This window comes from Oncorhynchus masou, chromosome 24 (assembly GCF_036934945.1).
Source record: "Oncorhynchus masou masou isolate Uvic2021 chromosome 24, UVic_Omas_1.1, whole genome shotgun sequence".
Taxonomy (NCBI): Eukaryota; Metazoa; Chordata; class Actinopteri; order Salmoniformes; family Salmonidae; genus Oncorhynchus; species Oncorhynchus masou.
The window spans coordinates 113,433,295-113,454,256 of record NC_088235.1 but is presented as its reverse complement, the minus strand read 5'-3'; the positions used below and the strand labels follow the sequence as shown (position 1 = coordinate 113,454,256).

The 20,962-nt window shown below is 44.8% G+C and overlaps 1 protein-coding gene across 2 annotated transcripts in view; it reads right to left on the bottom strand.

The window, feature by feature from the left end:
* Window positions 1–20,962, bottom strand: part of sned1 (sushi, nidogen and EGF-like domains 1) — a 138,530-nt gene that overhangs the window by 92,402 nt on the left and 25,166 nt on the right. For both annotated transcript variants that reach the window (XM_064936189.1, XM_064936190.1), the window contains exons 2-3: window positions 5,633–5,920; window positions 5,030–5,170 (exon numbers count right to left, since the gene is read on the bottom strand). In XM_064936189.1, coding sequence (XP_064792261.1) covers window positions 5,030–5,170; window positions 5,633–5,920 — 429 coding nt within the window. The remainder of the gene's footprint in view (window positions 1–5,029; window positions 5,171–5,632; window positions 5,921–20,962) is intronic.

Genomic DNA, 20,962 nt, shown 5'->3' with positions numbered 1-20,962 from the left:
AACTCAAGGACATTCAGAGACATGTCCCTGAAGCCACTCCAGCGTTGTCTTGGCTGTGCGCTTAGGATCTCTGTTCTGTTGGAAGGTGAACCTTCGCCCCTGTCTGAGGTCCTGTGTGCTCTCGAGGATCTGTACTTTGCTCTGTTAATTTTTCCCTCGATCCTGACTAGTCTCCCAGTGCCTGCCGTTGAAAAATATCCCCACCACATGATGCTGCCACCACCATGCTTCACTGTAGGGATGGAGCCAGGTTTCCTCCAGACATGATGCTGCCACCACCATGCTTCACTGTAGGGATGGAGCCAGGTTTCCTCCAGACATGATGCTGCCACCACCATGCTTCACTGTAGGGATGGAGCCAGGTTTCCTCCAGACATGATGCTGCCACCACCATGCTTCACTGTAGGGATGGAGCCAGGTTTCCTCCAGACATGATGCTGCCACCACCATGCTTCACTGTAGGGATGGAGCCAGGTTTCCTCCAGATGTGACGCTTGGCATTCAGGCCAAAGAGTTCCATCTTGGTTTCATCAGACCAGAGAATGTTGTTTCCTTTAGGTTCCTTTTGGCAAACTCCAAGCGGGCTGTCATGTGCTTTTTACTGATGTGTGGCTTCCGTCTGACCACTCTACCATAAAGGCCTGATTGGTGGCGTGCTGCAGAGATGGTTGTCCTTCTGGAAGGTTCTCCCATCTCCACAGAGGAACTCTGGAGCTCTGTCCCTGACCAAGGCCATTCTCCCCCGATTGCTCAGTTTGGCCTGTCGGCCAGCTCTAGGAAGACTCTTGATGCTTCCAAACTTATTCCATCTAAGAATTTTGGAGGCTACTTTGTTAATGGGACCTTCAATGCTGCAGAAATGTTTTGGTACCCTTCCCCAGATCTGTGCCTCGACACAATCCAGTCTCGGAGCTCTAAGAACAATTCCTTCGACCTCATGGCTTGGTTTTTGCTCTGACATGCACTGTCAACTCTGAGATTTTATATAGACAAGTGTGTGCCTTTCCAAATCATGTCCAAACAATTGAATTTGTCATTATGGGGTATTGTGATGTCATTTATGGGGTATTGTGATGTCATTTATTGGGTATTTTGATGTCATTATGGGGTATTGTGATGTCATTATGGGATATTGTGATGTCATTATGGGGTATTGTGATGTCATTATGGGGTATTGGGATGTCATTATGGGGTATTGTGATGTCATTATGGGGTATTGTGATGTCATTATGGGGTATTGTGATGTCATTATGGGATATTGTGATGTCATTATGGGGTATTGTGATGTCATTGTGGGATATTGTGATGTCATTATGGGGTATTGTGATGTCATTATGGGGTATTGGGATGTCATTATGGGGTATTGTGATGTCATTATGGGGTATTGTGATTCCATTATGGGATATTGTGATGTCATTATGGGATATTGTGATGTCATTATGGGGTATTGGGATGTCATTATGGGGTATTGTGATGTCATTATGGGGTATTGTGATTCCATTATGGGGTATTGTGATGTCATTATGGGGTATTGTGATTCCATTATGGGGTATTGTGATTCCATTATGGGGTATTGTGATGTCATTATGGGGTATTGTGATGTCATTATGGGGTATTGTGATTCCATTATGGGGTATTGTGATGTCATTATGGGGTATTGTGATTCCATTATGGGTTATTGTGATGTCATTATGGGGTATTGTGATGTCATTATGGCGTATTGTGATGTCATTATGGGATATTGTGATGTCATTATGGGGTATTGGGATGTCATTATGGGGTATTGTGATGTCATTATGGGGTATTGTGATGTCATTATGGGGTATTGTGATGTCATTATGGGGTATTGTGATGTCACTATGGGATATTGTGATGTCATTATGGGGTATTGTGATGTCATTATGGGGTATTGTGATGTCATTATGGGGTATTGTGATGTTATTATGGGATATTGTGATGTCATTATGGGGTATTGTGATGTCATTATGGGGTATTGTGATGTCATTATGGGGTATTGTGATGTCATTATGGGGTATTGTGATGTCATTATGGGGTATTGTGATTCCATTATGGGGTATTGTGATGTCATTATGGGGTATTGTGATGTCATTATGGGGTATTGTGATGTCATTATGGGGTATTGTGATGTCATTATGGGATATTGTGATGTCATTATGGGGTATTGGGATGTCATTGTGGGGTATTGTGATGTCATTGTGGGATATTGTGATATCATTATGGGGTATTGGGATGTCATTATGGGGTATTGGGATGTCATTATGGGGTATTGTGATTCCATTATGGGGTATTGTGATGTCATTATGGGATATTGTGATGTCATTATGGGGTATTGGGATGTCATTATGGGGTATTGTGATGTCATTATGGGGTATTGTGATTCCATTATGGGGTATTGTGATGTCATTATGGGGTATTGTGATGTCATTATGGGGTATTGTGATTCCATTATGGGGTATTGTGATGTCATTATGGGGTATTGTGATGTCATTATGGGGTATTGTGATGTCACTATGGGATATTGTGATGTCACTATGGGGTATTGTGATGTCATTATGGGATATTGTGATGTCATTATGGGGTATTGTGATGTCATTATGGGGTATTGTGATGTCATTATGGGGTATTGTGATGTCATTATGGGGTATTGTGATGTCATTATGGGGTATTGTGATGTCATTATGGGGTATTGTGATGTCATTATGGGGTATTGTGATGTCATTATGGGGTATTGTGATGTCATTATGGGATATTGTGATGTCATTATGGGGTATTGTGATGTCATTATGGGGTATTGTGATGTCATTATGGGATATTGTGATGTCATTATGGGGTATTGTGATGTCATTATGGGATATTGTGATGTCATTATGGGGTATTGTGATGTCATTATGGGGTATTGTGATGTCATTATGGGGTATTGTGATGTCATTATGGGGTATTGTGATGTCATTATGGGGTATTGTGATTCCATTATGGGGTATTGTGATGTCATTATGGGGTATTGTGATGTCATTATGGGGTATTGTGATGTCATTATGGGGTATTGTGATGTCATTATGGGATATTGTGATGTCATTATGGGGTATTGGGATGTCATTGTGGGGTATTGTGATGTCATTGTGGGATATTGTGATATCATTATGGGGTATTGGGATGTCATTATGGGGTATTGGGATGTCATTATGGGGTATTGTGATTCCATTATGGGGTATTGTGATGTCATTATGGGATATTGTGATGTCATTATGGGGTATTGGGATGTCATTATGGGGTATTGTGATGTCATTATGGGGTATTGTGATTCCATTATGGGGTATTGTGATGTCATTATGGGGTATTGTGATGTCATTATGGGGTATTGTGATTCCATTATGGGGTATTGTGATGTCATTATGGGGTATTGTGATGTCATTATGGGGTATTGTGATGTCACTATGGGATATTGTGATGTCACTATGGGGTATTGTGATGTCATTATGGGATATTGTGATGTCATTATGGGGTATTGTGATGTCATTATGGGGTATTGTGATGTCATTATGGGGTATTGTGATGTCATTATGGGGTATTGTGATGTCATTATGGGGTATTGTGATGTCATTATGGGGTATTGTGATGTCATTATGGGGTATTGTGATGTCATTATGGGGTATTGTGATGTCATTATGGGATATTGTGATGTCATTATGGGATATTGTGTGTAGATTGATAAGGCTGTAATAAGGCTGTAAAGTAACAACATTTGGAAAAAGGGATGTGAATACTTTCTGAATGTCGTGTTTCTTGGCCCAAGTCTCTTCTTCTTATTGGTGTCCTCTGAACAGTTGATGAACAGTTGATGTTGAGATGTGTTTGTTACTTGAACTCTCTGAAGCATTTATTTGGGCTGCAATTTCTGAGGCTGGTAACTCGAATGAACTGATCCTCTGCAGCAGAGAGACAGTTTCATCGTAGAGTTTGATGTTTTTTTTGTGACTTCAAGTTCTTCAAATGTTCCGTATCGAGTGACCTTCATGTCTTAAAGTAATGATGTACTCACGTTTCTCTTTGATTATTTGAGCTGTTCTTGCCATAATATGGACTTGGTCTTTTACCAAATAGGGCCATCTTCTGTTATACCCTACCTTGTCACAACACATCTGATTGACTCAAACACATTAAGAAGGAAAGAAATTCCACAAATTAACTTTTAACAAGGCACACCTGTTAATTGAAATGCATTCCAGGTGACTATCTCGTGAAGCTGGTTGAGAGAATGCCAAGAGTGTGCAAAGCTGTCATCAAGACAAAGGGCGTCTACTTTCAAGGATCTAAAATCTAAAATATATTTTGATTTGTTTATCACTTTTTTGGTTACTACATGATTCCATATGTGTTATTTCATAGTTTCGATGTCTTCCCTATTATTTTACATATGAATGAGACATGGTTTGTGAGGACATCTCTGTGATCCTACCTATAAACATGGTTTGTGAGGACATCTCTGTGATGTTACCTATAAACATGGTTTGTGAGGACATCTCTGTGATCCTACCTATAAACATGGTTTGTGAGGACATCTCTGTGATGTTACCTATAAACACGGTTTGTGAGGACATCTCTGTGATGTTACCTATAAACATGGTTTGTGAGGACATCTCTGTGATGTTACCTATAAACATGGTTTGTGAGGACATCTCTGTGATGTTACCTATAAACACGGTTTGTGAGGACATCTCTGTGATGTTACCTATAAACATGGTTTGTGAGGACATCTCTGTGATGTTACCTATAAAGACAGTTTGTGAGGACATCTCTGTGATGTTACCTATAAACATGGTTTGTGAGGACATCTCTGTGATGTTACCTATAAACACCGTTTGTGAGGGACCTCTCCGTGATCCTACCTGTGAACACAGTTTGTGAGGGACCTCTCCGTGATCCTACCTATGAACACAGTTTGTGAGGGACCTCTCCGTGATCCTACCTGTGAACACAGTTTGTGAGGGGGACCTCTCCGTGATCCTACCTGTGCAGCGATGCCTCCTAGCCCTGCCAGGTCTCCTCCACTGCTGGCGTGCATGCCTGTGGTCCAGGTGACGTCGTGATACTGGAAGATGGTGAAGGATACCTCTCCGTTGGTGATCAGCACCAACTGGAAGGTATTCACCTGCACAGAGGACAACTGGTTACATTACTTCTACAGAGGCACAATCGAGAGCATCCTGCCGGGCTGTATCACCACCTGGTACGGCAACTGCTTAGATTACTTGTTGGTTATTACAGCATTGTCGGAACTAGAAGCACAAGCATTTCGCTACACTCGCATTAACATCTGCTAACCATGTGTATGTGACAAATAAAATTTAATTTGATTTGATTTGATTACATACAGTATGTGGAATTTTACAAATGCTCATACGTCTCTTAAGAGTGTCCGCAAAATGGTCAAAAATGTAAGGTTCGAATTTTAACAAGACAGGGGTGCTCTTTCTCTCCCCTATCAATCAACAATTAGTTTTAGGGTGTTTTTCCTTCCCACTACTGCTTGGTTCTTACGGGCCCAGGCTGGGTTACTGTAAAGCACTGTTGACACACAATAAATACATTTTGATAGGTTGAGAATCCTAACCGGTGTGATGTCACTTCCTCCAAAGAAGGTGACTTTGTGCCACGTCGAGATGAGTATCCACGTCGCACTGAACTCTGGGAACCCAGAGAAGTGTCGTCTGACGTCAGCAGTGGCCCTCAGGAGGACAGACGGGTCTTTACTCTCCCGGTAGAAGACCTGCCCCGCCCGCCTGTTGTCCACGTCAGCCCAGAACGGCGCCACAACCCTCCGGTCTCCGGCGATGGGAAAGGCCACTGGTGTGAACTGAGACACCTCTCTGAGGAACGAGACCAGGCCATTGTTGTTCACCTGTTGGGAAGGAGAGGAGAAGGTTAGACACTAATCACGTTTCCATACACATTTTTGGAATTCTAGTAAAGTCAAAACAATATAAAAACAAAACCAACATGAGCTGTGATGGATGCAGGAAGTTTCAGAACAATTTTTACAAATGCTGAAAAAATATTGTTTGATCGTTCGACATAGTGGGATCTTTTTTGTGTCTGTAAAAGTATTTATACGAGAAATGGAGGTGCAAAACGCCTTTATGCTCAAATATTGAAGTAAATTTGGAGTCACCTGATGATATATTGTGTGGTTTACCCACTACGAGTCGGGAAAGCATACAGTTTATTAGGCTACAGATTAAATACATTATGATTATGAACTTTACAAGGTGGTGAAAGTGGAAGGTGATGAGCTTGATGCTCCTTTCCAAATAAATATCCAGGGTTTTATTCTTGAAATGATCATCGACGTTTGTCTGCCATTATGACATATAAAAAATAATAATGCCCTTTTATTCATGGGGCGGCAGGGTAGCCTAGTGGTTAGAGTGGAGGGGAGGCAGGGTAGCCTAGTGGTTAGAGTGTAGGGACGGCAGGGTAGCCTAGTGGTTAGAGTGTAGGGACGGTAGGGTAGCCTAGTGGTTAGAGTGTAGGGGCGGCAGGGTAGCCTAGTGGTTAGAGTGTAGGGACGGTAGGGTAGCCTAGTGGTTAGAGTGTAGGGGCGGCAGGGTAGCCTAGTGGTTAGAGTGTAGGGACGGTAGGGTAGCCTAGTGGTTAGAGTGTAGGGGCGGCAGGGTAGCCTAGTGGTTAGAGTGTAGGGACGGTAGGGTAGCCTAGTGGTTAGAGTGTAGGGACGGCAGGTAGCCTAGTGGTTAGAGTGTAGGGGCGGCAGGGTAGCCTAGTGGTTAGAGTGTAGGGACGGTAGGGTAGCCTAGTGGTTAGAGTGTAGGGGCGGCAGGGTAGCCTAGTGGTTAGAGTGTAGGGACGGCAGGGTAGCCTAGTGGTTAGAGTGTAGGGACGGCAGGGTAGCCTAGTGGTTAGAGTGTGGGACGGGAGGGTAGCCTAGTGGTTAGAGTGTAGGGACGGCAGGGTGGCCTAGTGGTTAGAGTGTAGGGACGGCAGGGTGGCCTAGTGGTTAGAGTGTAGGGACGGCAGGGTAGCCTAGTGGTTAGAGTGTAGGGGCGGCAGGGTGTTGGACTAGTAACCGGAAGGTTGCAAGATCAAATCCTCGATCTGACAAGGTACAAATCTGTTGTTCTGCCCCTGAACAAGGCAGTTAGCCCACTGTTCCTAGGCCATCATTGAAAATAAGAATTTGTTCTTAACTGACTTGCTGAAGTTAAATAAAGGTAAAAATAATAAACTCATCAAACAACGTGCCGTTAGCAAGAGGGTGCTACCAGAGTGGACTCACCATTACAACACAAACCTTTGTGTGAGAGAAATTTTAGTAGAGTTGGAAATGTACATGGAATTTAACCGCAAGTCCTTTCTATGTGCACGATGTCATCACGTATAGCCTTTTATTTATTTATTTTTATTTATTTTATTTCACCTTTACTTAACCATGTAGGCAAGTTAAATTTACAATTGCGACCTGGTCAAGATAACACATGGAGTAAAGCAAACAGTAAAACAAACATACAGTCAATAATACAGTAGAAACAAGTCTATATACGATGTGAGCAAATGAGGTGAGATAAGGGAGGTAAAGGCAAAAAAAGGCCATGGTGGCAAAGTAAATACAATATAGCAAGTAAAACACTGGAATGGTAGATTTGCAATGGAAGAATGTGCAAAGTGGGTGTTGCTATGGTGACCAGAGAGATATACCTGCTGGAGCGCATGCTACAGGTGGGTGTTGCTATGGTGACCAGAGAGATATACCTGCTGGAGCGCGTGCTACAGGTGGGTGTTGCTATGGTGACCAGAGAGATATACCTGCTGGAGCGCATGCTACAGGTGGGTGTTGCTATGGTGACCAGAGAGATATACCTGCTGGAGCGCGTGCTACAGGTGGGTGTTGCTATGGTGACCAGAGAGATATACCTGCTGGAGCGCATGCTACAGGTGGGTGTTGCTATGGTGACCAGAGAGATATACCTGCTGGAACGCGTGCTACAGGTGGGTGTTGCTATGGTGACCAGAGAGATATACCTGCTGGAGCGCGTGCTACAGGTGGGTGCTGCTATGGTGACCAGAGATATACCTGCTGGAGCGCGTGCTACAGGTGGGTGATGCTATGGTGACCAGAGAGATATACCTGCTGGAGCGCGTGCTACAGGTGGGTGCTGCTATGGTGACCAGAGAGATATACCTGCTGGAGCGCGTGCTACAGGTGGGTGCTGCTATGGTGACCAGAGAGATATACCTGCTGGAGCGCGTGCTACAGGTGGGTGCTGCTATGGTGACCAGAGAGATATACCTGCTGGAGCGCGTGCTACAGTATGTGTCCAGTATGAAGGAAAATGCTAACTAGCGCTAATGCATCTCTCCTATTAAAGGGATACTTCGGGACTGCTGTTGGTTTATTGACTCCCTTCTCTCTCTGAGATTATTTACTCAGTTCAATTATCCCAAAAGCGACAGATATCATTTACCCATCTCTGGCGCAAAGAACGAGACGCTGTGTTGTGTTTTCCTCGTTTTCCGATGATCGTCTAATTACTCGACTAATGCTTCTCTCCAATTAAAGGGACTGTATCTCCAGTTAAAGGGATACTTCGGGACTGTATCTACTTCCCCAGAGTCAGATGAACTTGTGGATACCATTTTGTATGTCTGTGTGTCCAGTATGAAGGAAAATGCTAACTAGCGCTAATGCAATGACTGAAAGTCTAAGGGTATCTATTGCGCTAACGCTAGTTAGCATAGGAAGTTAAAGGTAGTTTTCTAAGCCAATGTTAACAAGCGTTATCCATAGACTCCCAGTCATTGCGCTAACGCTAGTTAACATAGGCTCGAGAAACTACCTCTATCTTCCTTCACACTGGACACAGAGACATACAAAATGGTGTCCACAAGTTCATCTGACTCTGGGGAAGTAGATAAAGGACATCATTGCCAAAATCCAGAAATATTCCTTTAATCCAGCCTTGAAAGTTTAATTCAGAGTCTGATTATCTAATTAAACATAGAGAGGTGTCATTTGACAGGACCACAGCTCTAAGGCGGTTCCCAGTAAGGCTCAACCAGGTGCTCTAATCTAGTATAGTATAGTTAGTGTTACTTTACAAGGATGGATGTCACATTGAGATTAAACCCTCTGTAACACGTAGGGGGAGAAAGAGATCTTAGTTAAAGGGATCTGATGACAGCCTTTCTGTTTCATTGAGGCTATGCTCTCGGATGTTGACGTGCTTGGGTAATAGCTTTTCAGTCAGTCAACCAAGCAGGCAGGCATTAGATCAAACAGTCAGTCAGTCAACCAACCAGGCAGGCATTAGGTCAAACAGTCAATCAGTCAGCCATCTAGTCAGCCATACAGTCAGTCAGCCAATCATTCAGCCATCTAGTCATCCATACAGTCAGTCAGTCAGTCAGTCAGCCATCTAGTCATCCATACAGTCAGTCAGTCAGTCAGTCAGTCAGTCAGCCATCTAGTCATCCATACAGTCAGTCAGTCAGTCAGTCAGCCATCTAGTCATCCATACAGTCAGTCAGTCAGTCAGCCATACAGTCAGTCAGTCAGTCAGTCAGTCAGTCAGTCAGCCATCTAGTCATCCATACAGTCAGTCAGTCAGTCAGTCAGTCAGTCAGTCAGCCATACAGTCAGTCAGTCAGTCATCTAGTCAGCCATCTTGTCAGCCATACAGTCAGTCAGAGCATGAAGCAGTTAAGAGCCCTCCTAAAGCAGTTCAGTCCTCCTGGTTCTCTCTCTCCTTCTCTCTCCTTCTCTCTCTCTCCTTCTCTCTCTCTTCTCTCTCTCTCTCTCTCTCTCTCTCCTTCTCTCTCTCTCCTTCTCTCTCTCCTTCTCTCTCTCTCACTCCCCCTCTCTCCTTCTCTCTCTCTCCTTCTCTCTGCCCCCCTTTCTCTCTCTGCCCCCCTCTCTCTCCTTCTCTCTCTGCCCCCCCTCTCTCTCCTTCTCTCTCTCCCCCCTTCTCTCTTTTTCTTGGGGAATTCTTTGCCAACATTTTCTGGGTTTTCCTTGGGTAGTTTTCTCTGGAGCCAAGTTATTTCTACACTAAAATAAACTTTAATCAAGGAAAACTAGGGCCAAAGCAAACCCCATACATGAAAAAGGTGCCCGGGATCAGTGGGGAAAAACATTAGCCTTTCCTTGTCAAAGAGGACGTTTCACAGACAGTCACACCGCCACAGGGTTTAATGAAACACAGGGAAGTGTCTACAGCCCACACACTTGGCCCCTAATCCCTAAAACCCTTACATCCCAAATGGCACCCTATTCCCGTTATAGTGCACTTCTTTTGACCAGTGCACTGTGGGCTCATGCCAATAGTAGTGCACTATAAATGGAATAGGGTGCCGTTTTGGACATACATCTAACTGATACTATCTCCCCTAGTATCTCCCCTAGTCCCCTAGTATCTGCCCTAGTATCTGCCCTAGTATCTCCCCTAGTCCCCTAGTATCTCCCCTAGTCCCCTAGTATCTCCCCTAGTCCCCCAGTATCTCCCCTAGTCCCCTAGTCCCTAATGAGATGAGGAGGTGTAGCCTTGTTTTTCAACCTCATGCCCCTAGGTCAACCTCCATCACACACACACACACACACACACACACACACACACACACACACACACACACACACACACACACACACACACACACACACACACACACACACACACACACACACGTGCGCTCCGCTTTGGCCGTTTGCAAAAAAATGTAGTTGCCATCTCAAAACATGAATACATTCATCAAAACGATATACAGTCAAAATTGCAAATAGATTCATCAAAAGAACACGACTGCCTGCAGAAAGATTAACACAACCATAGTTATCCCTTGAGTCCAAGCAGACAAAACAGAAAGTCTCTTTTAAAAATCCCTGTGGATCAACATATATTCCTTGCATGATAAAAACAGGAAGTACAACTATCCAAAGGTGCAGCATTATGGGTAATGATAAAAACAGGAAGTACAACTATCCAAAGGTGCAGCATTATGGGTAATGATAAAAACAGGAAGTACAACTATCCAAAGGTGCAGCATTATAGGTAATGATAAAAACAGGAAGTACAACTATCCAAAGGTGTAGCATTATGGGTAATGATAAAAACAGGAAGTACATCTATCCAAAGGTGTAGCATTATGGGTAATGATAAAAACAGGAAGTACATCTATCCAAAGGTGCAGCATTATGGGTAATGATAAAAACAGGAAGTACAACTATCCAAAGGTGCAACATTATGGGTCATCTCCTTTCATGTATATTCCACCCAAAAATGTCATACACATCAAATCAAATTTTATTCCTGAAAAAAACATTATAATATAAAAAACATTATAATATAAGAAACATTTTGTGTGCAGGATTCATTCATCGGTATCATCACAATCCAATTCCATGTATTTAATACAAAGGCTGGTTTTCTCATTGTTTTGAAGACTTTCCATCGGTGCACAGAAACACAATCCGACAACAGAAATAAGGAAAGGCGAATAGAATGGAGGATCACAACTGATATGAATGTGTAAGGCCATCAATCCACAACAAAACAAAGCTCTATAATGAAAAGATCACGATGACTGAGGAGTAAAGCAACTTCATTCTCTACATCTCTGCATGTCCGCAATATTGTAAACAATCAGAACAAGATTACTCCAAACATGGTATGACACCAACGGGGTGATGTAGAATTTTGCGCAAGTAGTATTTGCTGATTTGTGTAAACAGTGAACACAACTGCTCCCATGTGTCTTCTGATGACAACAATCACTGTGTGACCTAAAAACCTGTACTTATAATGGTAGGTATTTTGGGCATGAGAAAAAAATGTTTTATAGTACGTGGAATTTAGAAAGTCTAGTACGCTTTAAATGCCAGGATGTCATACTCATTCAACTGTTCATCGAGTAGAGAATTCACTGCACACTCTTAATAAGAAAGAGAATAGTATTTTCGAGATCCACATGTCTCTGACAAAAAAAACTTAAAGTCGGCCCGAGGGGAGGCGCTGTACCAACAATGAACCCGAGGGGAGGCCCTGTACCAAAAATGAACCCGAGGGGAGGCGCTGTACCAACAATGAACCCGAGGGGGGGCGCTGTACCAACAATGAACCCGAGGGGGGGCGCTGTACCAACAATGAACCCGAGGGGAGGCGCTGCACCAAAAATGAACCCGAGGGGAGGCGCTGTACCAAAAATGAACCCGAGGGGCGCTGTACCCGAGGGGCGCTGTACCAACAATGAACCCGAGGGGCGCTGTACCCGAGGGGCGCTGTACCAAAAATGAACCCGAGGGGAGGCGCTGTACCAAAAATGAACCCGAGGGGAGGCGCTGTACCAACAATGAACCCGAGGGGAGGCGCTGTACCAAAAATGAACCCGAGGGGAGGCGCTGTACCAAAAATGAACCAATGTGAGGGAACCGACGCAATTGCCCAATAGATGATGCATTCTCAGGATCAAATCAAATCAAATGATATTGGTCACATACACATGGTTAGCAGATGTTAATGTGAGTGTAGGATAAGCCTAATATGCTGGTATTTGTTTGTTTATTGCATGAATTTCTTTTAACTAACCTGTACGTTTTTTAATAGTATGTAGTCGGATTAGTACACATCACACAGGTTAAATGAGTCGTAGGAAAGACAAGGCCAATGTTTTCTATTCTGTGAGCAAAACACTTAACAGTGAATGTTGTTTTTTAAAGTTTTACAAAAGGTGTTCTAAGATGTTCAAGTCAGGTACTAAAAGCAAGGAAATTGTCAGAAATGTAAAGGTCTTTTAACAGGGAAATGATCAGAGGTGTAATGGTCTTTTATCAAGGAAATGATCAGAGGTGTAAAGGTATTTTAACAGGGAAATATCTGATTTTAAAGGTCTTTTAGCAGGGAAATGATCCAAAATGTTTTGGTCCTTGCTGCTATAGATAATGTACTTTTCAACACAGATCCCAACATTGTTTGTACATTGTTTGTTTGTAAACTATAAAGGAGCGTTAAATCATATTTTTTGCATTGTAATATCAGAAAATGTCCTTAATATAGTTGTGCTGATAGTGGAATGATACTGTTTCACAATATAAAAAATATGAATTATAGAAAAATACATTCTGATGCAAAATTGTATTCAGATTGGTGTAAACTTCCTATTTGTCAACCAAAGCCGGTCAATCTCAGACACGTGGTCTTTTCCTCACCAGCCAACCAACAACCTGGGCAAGCATCCTTCCTGTAGACATCGCTCTGCCAGTACCTGGTTGCTAAAAGTCTACATTGTTCGCCTCATTTCAGTTTGTGACAAAACAAGCAATGTATAGTGCAGAGAATCATTGTACCATCTAAACCGCTGTGAAATATCTTTTCAATATCGAAAAACATTGTATTTTCAGCTGTTTGAAGCTGATGGACAAAACCGAAAGAAAAAGATGAATCCCACCGAGGTTGTGGTGGAGGAAACGTGGGGGAGGAGGAAGAGTTGTTTGAATTCAGGCTAAGTGGTTGCAAATCCACTCATTTTCATTATGTGGATTCGTACTACATGATGCTCCTTCAATGCACACACCTAACAGACACACACACAAACACACACACACACGCACATACACACATCAATCAATCCATCAAATGTATTGATAAAGCCCCTTTTTACATCAGCTGATATCTCAAAGTGCTGTACAGAAACCCAGCCTAAATCCCAAAACAGCAAGCAATGCAGACATAGAAGCACGGTGGCTAGGAAAAACTCCCTAGAAAGGCCGGAACCTAGAAAAAAACCTAGAGAGGGACCAGGCTCTGAGGGGTGGCCAGTCCTCTTCTGGCTGTGCCGGGTGGAGATTATAACAGAACATGGCCAAGATGTTCAAACGTTCATAGATGACCAGCAGGGTCAAATAATAATAATCACAGTGGTTGTATAGGGTGCAACAGGTCAGCACCTCAGGAAAAAATGTCACTTGGCTTTTCATAGCCGATCATTCAGAGTATCTCTACCGCTCCTGCTGTCTCTAGAGACTCGAAAACAGCAGGTCTGGGACAGGTAGCACGTCCGGTGAACAGGTCAGGGTTCCATAGCCGCAGGCAGAACAGTTGAAACTGGAGCAGCAGCACAGCCAGGTGGACTGGGGACAGCAAGGAGTCATCATGCCAGGTAGGCCTGAGGCATGGTCCTAGGGCTCAGGTTCTCCAAGAGAAGAGAGAGAGAGAGAGAAAGAGAGAGTGAGAAAGATTAGAAAGATAAATTCCCACAGGACCCTGAATAAGACAGGAGAAATACTCCAGATATAACAGACTGACCCTAGCCCCCCGATAAACTACTGCAGCATAAATACTGGAGGCTGAGACAGGAGGGGTCGGGAGACATTGTGGCCCCATCTGATGATACCCCCGGACAGGGCCAACCAGGCAGGATATAACCCCACCCACTTTGCCAAAGCACAGCCCCCACACCACTAGAGGGATATCTTCAATCACCAATTTACCATCCTGAGACAAGGCGGAGTATAGAAACATCTCCCCCACGGCACGAACCTGAGGTGGGTGTCAACCCGGATAGGAAGATCACGTCAGTGACTCAACCCACTGAAGTGCACAATTTTGAACATGAAAAGTTATTAATAAACAAATTTGGGCTGTCTTGATACAACATTTTGAACAGAAATGCAATGGTTCATTGGATGGGTCTAAAATGTTGCACACACACTGCTGCCATCTAGTGGCCACAATGTAAATTGCATCTGGACTGGAATAAAACATTATGGCCTTTCTCTTGCATTTAAAAGATGATGGGTCAAAAAATACAAAATAATGTTTGTCCTTTGTATTTTCTTTTACCAGATCTATTCTGCTATATTCTCCTACATTCCTTTCACATTTCCACAAACCTAAAAGTGTTTCCTTTCAAATGGTATCAAGAATATGCATATCCTTGCTTCTGGGCCTGAGCTACAGGCAGTTAGATTTGGGTATGTCATTTTAGGTCCTGAGCTACAGGCAGTTAGATTTGGGTATGTTATTTTAGGTCCTGAACTACAGACAGTTAGATTTGGGTATGTTATTTTAGGTCCTGAGCTACAGGCAGTTAGATTTGGGTATGTTATTTTAGGTCCTGAGCTACAGGCAGTTAGATTTGGGTATGTTATTTTAGGTCCTGAGCTACAGGCAGTTAGATTTGTTTATGTTATTTTAGGAGAAAATGGAAGAAAATAGGCAGATCCTTAAGAGGCAAAACACCGCCATGTTTAGTTTTGCCCAACCTAGATCGAGGCACAGATGCTGACTGTGCTAGTAGGAGACTCCACTGGGCTGCCAGACTGGCTAACAGCCTGCTGCCTGGCCTGCACCCTATCTCAATGTGGAGCTCGAGGAGTTAGAGCCCTGTTTATGTTCATTGATAAGATGAGCGCACCCATCCAGCTAAGATGGAGATGGTCACTCCTCAGCAGGCCAGGCTTGGTCCTGTTTGTGGCAGGAGTCCAAGGAAGAAGGCCAATTATCTACAAATTCTATCTTTTGGGAGGGGCAGAAAACAGTTTTCAACCAGCGATTGAGTTATGGGTCTCTGCTGTAGAGCTCATCACTCCCACTAACTGGGAGGGGACCAGAGACAATTACTCGATGCCAACACATCTTTCTCGCTGATTTACACGCTGACGCTATGTTGCGCTTGGTGACCTAACACACAGGTTATCCTGCAACAGTTTTCCTGCAACAGTTCTCCTGCAACAGTTTTCCTGCAACAGTTCTCCTGTAACAGTACAACAGGGTAACAGACAGGCCAGGCTGAGACTAGATTACAGGACAAGGTAACAGACAGACCAGGTTGAGACTAGATTACAGGACAAGGTAACAGACAGGCCAGGCTGAGACTAGATTACAGGACAAGGTAACAGACAGGCCAGGCTGAGACTAGATTACAGGACAAGGTAACAGACAGGCCAGGCTGAGACTAGATTACAGGACAAGGTAACAGACAGGCCAGGATGAAACTAGATTACAGGACAAGGTAACAGACAGGCCAGGCTGAGACTAGATTACAGGACAAGGTAACAGACAGGCCAGGCTGAGACTAGATTACAGGACAAGGTAACAGACAGGCCAGGATGAAACTAGATTACAGGACAAGGTAACAGACAGGCCAGGCTGAGACTAGATTACAGGACAAGGTAACAGACAGGCCAGGTTGAGACTAGATTACAGGACAAGGTAACAGACAGGCCAGGCTGAGACTAGATTACAGGACAAGGTAACAGACAGGCCAGGCTGAGACTAGATTACAGGACAAGGTAACAGACAGGCCAGGCTGAGACTAGATTACAGGACAAGGTAACAGACAGGCCAGGCTGAGACCAGATTACAGGACAAGGTAACAGACAGGCCAGGCTGAAACTAGATTACAGGACAAGGTAACAGACAGGCCAGGCTGAGACTAGATTACAGGACAAGGTAACAGACAGGCCAGGCTGAGACCAGATTACAGGACAAGGTAACAGACAGGCCAGGCTGAAACTAGATTACAGGACAAGGTAACAGACAGGCCAGGCTGAGACTAGATTACAGGACAAGGTAACAGACAGGCCGGGCTGAGACTAGATTACAGGACAAGGTAACAGACAGGCCAGGATGAGACTAGATTACAGGACAAGGTAACAGACAGGCCAGGCTGAGACTAGATTACAGGACAAGGTAACAGACAGGCCAGGTTGAGACTAGATTAGAGGACAAGGTAACAGACAGGCCAGGCTGAGACTAGATTACAGGACAAGGTAACAGACAGGCCAGGTTGAGACTAGATTATAGGACAAGGTAACAGACAGGCCAGGCTGAGACTAGATTACAGGACAAGGTAACAGACAGGCCAGGTTGAGACTAGATTAGAGGACAAGGTAACAGACAGGCCAGGCTGAGACTAGATTACAGGACAAGGTAACAGACAGGCCAGTTTGAGACTAGATTACAGGACAAGGTAACAGACAGGCCAGGTTGAGACTAGATTAGAGGACAAGGTAACAGACAGGCCAGGCTGAGACTAGATTACAGGACAAGGTAACAGACAGGCCAGGCTGAAACTAGATTACAGGACAAGGTAACAGACAGACCAGGTTGAGACTAGATTACAGGACAAGGTAACAGACAGGCCAGGCCGAGACTAGATTACAGGACAAGGTAACAGACAGGCCAGGCCGAGACTAGATTACAGGACAAGGTAACAGACAGGCCAGGCTGAGACTAGATTACAGGACAAGGTAACAGACAGGCCAGGCTGAGACTAGATTACAGGACAAGGTAACAGACAGGCCAGGCCGAGACTAGATTACAGGACAAGGTAACAGACAGACCAGGCTGAGACTAGATTACAGGACAAGGTAACAGACAGGCCAGGCTGAGACTAGATTACAGGACAAGGTAACAGACAGGCCAGGCTGAGACTAGATTACAGGACAAGGTAACAGACAGGCCAGGCTGAGACTAGATTACAGGACAAGGTAACAGACAGGTCAGGCTGAGACTAGATTACAGGACAAGGTAACAGACAGGCCAGGATGAAACTAGATTACAGGACAAGGTAACAGACAGGCCAGGCTGAGACTAGATTACAGGACAAGGTAACAGACAGGCCAGGCTGAGACTAGATTACAGGACAAGGTAACAGACAGGCCAGGCTGAGACTAGATTACAGGACAAGGTAACAGACAGACCAGGCTGAAACTAGATTACAGGACAAGGTAACAGACAGGCCAGGTTGAGACTAGATTACAGGACAAGGTAACAGACAGGCCAGGCTGAGACTAGATTACAGGACAAGGTAACAGACAGGCCAGGTTGAGACTAGATTACAGGACAAGGTAACAGACAGGCCAGGCTGAGACTAGATTACAGGACAAGGTAACAGACAGACCAGGTTGAGACTAGATTACAGGACAAGGTAACAGACAGGCCAGGCTGAGACTAGATTACAGGACAAGGTAACAGACAGGCCAGGTTGAGACTAGATTACAGGACAAGGTAACAGACAGGCCAGGCTGAGACTAGATTACAGGACAAGGTAACAGACAGGCCAGGTTGAGACTAGATTACAGGACAAGGTAACAGACAGGCCAGGCTTAGACTAGATTACAGGACAAGGTAACAGACAGGCCAGGCTGAGACTAGATTACAGGACAAGGTAACAGACAGGCCAGGCTGAGACTAGATTACAGGACAAGGTAACAGACAGGCCAGGTTGAGACTAGATTACAGGACAAGGTAACAGACAGGCCAGGTTGAGACTAGATTACAGGACAAGGTAACAGACAGGCCAGGCTGAGACTAGATTACAGGACAAGGTAACAGACAGGCCAGGCTGAGACTAGATTACAGGACAAGGTAACAGACAGGCCAGGTTGAGACTAGATTACAGGACAAGGTAACAGACAGGCCAGGCTGAGATGAGATTACAGGACAAGGTAACAGACAGGCCAGGCTGAGACTAGATTACAGGACAAGGTAACAGACAGGCCAGGCTGAGACTAGATTACAGGACAAGGTAACAGACAGGCCAGGCTGAGACTAGATTACAGGACAAGGTAACAGACAGGCCAGGCTGAAACTAGATTACAGGACAAGGTAACAGACAGGCCAGTTTGAGACTAGATTACAGGACAAGGTAACAGACAGGCCAGGCTGAGACTAGATTACAGGACAAGGTAACAGACAGGCCAGGCTGAGACTAGATTACAGGACAAGGTAACAGACAGGCCAGGTTGAGACTAGATTACAGGACAAGGTAACAGACAGGCCAGGCTGAGACTAGATTACAGGACAAGGTAACAGACAGGCCAGGCTGAAACTAGATTACAGGACAAGGTAACAGACAGACCAGGTTGAGACTAGATTACAGGACAAGGTAACAGACAGGCCAGGCCGAGACTAGATTACAGGACAAGGTAACAGACAGGCCAGGCCGAGACTAGATTACAGGACAAGGTAACAGACAGGCCAGGCTGAGACTAGATTACAGGACAAGGTAACAGACAGGCCAGGCTGAGACTAGATTACAGGACAAGGTAACAGACAGGCCAGGCCGAGACTAGATTACAGGACAAGGTAACAGACAGACCAGGCTGAGACTAGATTACAGGACAAGGTAACAGACAGGCCAGGCTGAGACTAGATTACAGGACAAGGTAACAGACAGGCCAGGCTGAGACTAGATTACAGGACAAGGTAACAGACAGGCCAGGCTGAGACTAGATTACAGGACAAGGTAACAGACAGGTCAGGCTGAGACTAGATTACAGGACAAGGTAACAGACAGGCCAGGATGAAACTAGATTACAGGACAAGGTAACAGACAGGCCAGGCTGAGACTAGATTACAGGACAAGGTAACAGACAGGCCAGGCTGAGACTAGATTACAGGACAAGGTAACAGACAGGCCAGGCTGAGACTAGATTACAGGACAAGGTAACAGACAGACCAGGCTGAAACTAGATTACAGGACAAGGTAACAGACAGGCCAGGTTGAGACTAGATTACAGGACAAGGTAACAGACAGGCCAGGCTGAGACTAGATTACAGGACAAGGTAACAGACAGGCCAGGTTGAGACTAGATTACAGGACAAGGTAACAGACAGGCCAGGCTGAGACTAGATTACAGGACAAGGTAACAGACAGACCAGGTTGAGACTAGATTACAGGACAAGGTAACAGACAGGCCAGGCTGAGACTAGATTACAGGACAAGGTAACAGACAGGCCAGGTTGAGACTAGATTACAGGACAAGGTAACAGACAGGCCAGGCTGAGACTAGATTACAGGACAAGGTAACAGACAGGCCAGGTTGAGACTAGATTACAGGACAAGGTAACAGACAGGCCAGGCTTAGACTAGATTACAGGACAAGGTAACAGACAGGCCAGGCTGAGACTAGATTACAGGACAAGGTAACAGACAGGCCAGGCTGAGACTAGATTACAGGACAAGGTAACAGACAGGCCAGGTTGAGACTAGATTACAGGACAAGGTAACAGACAGGCCAGGTTGAGACTAGATTACAGGACAAGGTAACAGACAGGCCAGGCTGAGACTAGATTACAGGACAAGGTAACAGACAGGCCAGGCTGAGACTAGATTACAGGACAAGGTAACAGACAGGCCAGGTTGAGACTAGATTACAGGACAAGGTAACAGACAGGCCAGGCTGAGATGAGATTACAGGACAAGGTAACAGACAGGCCAGGCTGAGACTAGATTACAGGACAAGGTAACAGACAGGCCAGGCTGAGACTAGATTACAGGACAAGGTAACAGACAGGCCAGGCTGAGACTAGATTACAGGACAAGGTAACAGACAGGCCAGGCTGAAACTAGATTACAGGACAAGGTAACAGACAGGCCAGTTTGAGACTAGATTACAGGACAAGGTAACAGACAGGCCAGGCTGAGACTAGATTACAGGACAAGGTAACAGACAGGCCAGGCTGAGACTAGATTACAGGACAAGGTAACAGACAGGCCAGGTTGAGACTAGATTACAGGACAAGGTAACAGACAGGCCAGGCTGAGACTAGATTACAGGACAAGGTAACAGACAGACCAGGCTGAGACTAGATTACAGGACAAGGTAACAGACAGGCCAGGCCGAGACTAGATTACAGGACAAGGTAACAGACAGGCCAGGTTGAGACTAGATTACAGGACAAGGTAACAGACAGGCCAGGCTGAGACTAGATTACAGGACAAGGTAACAGACAGGCCAGGCTGAGACTAGATTACAGGACAAGGTAACAGACAGGCCAGGCTGAAACTAGATTACAGGACAAGGTAACAGACAGGCCAGGCTGAGACTAGATTACAGGACAAGGTAACAGACAGGCCAGGTTGAGACTAGATTACAGGACAAGGTAACAGACAGGCCAGGCTGAGACTAGATTACAGGACAAGGTAACAG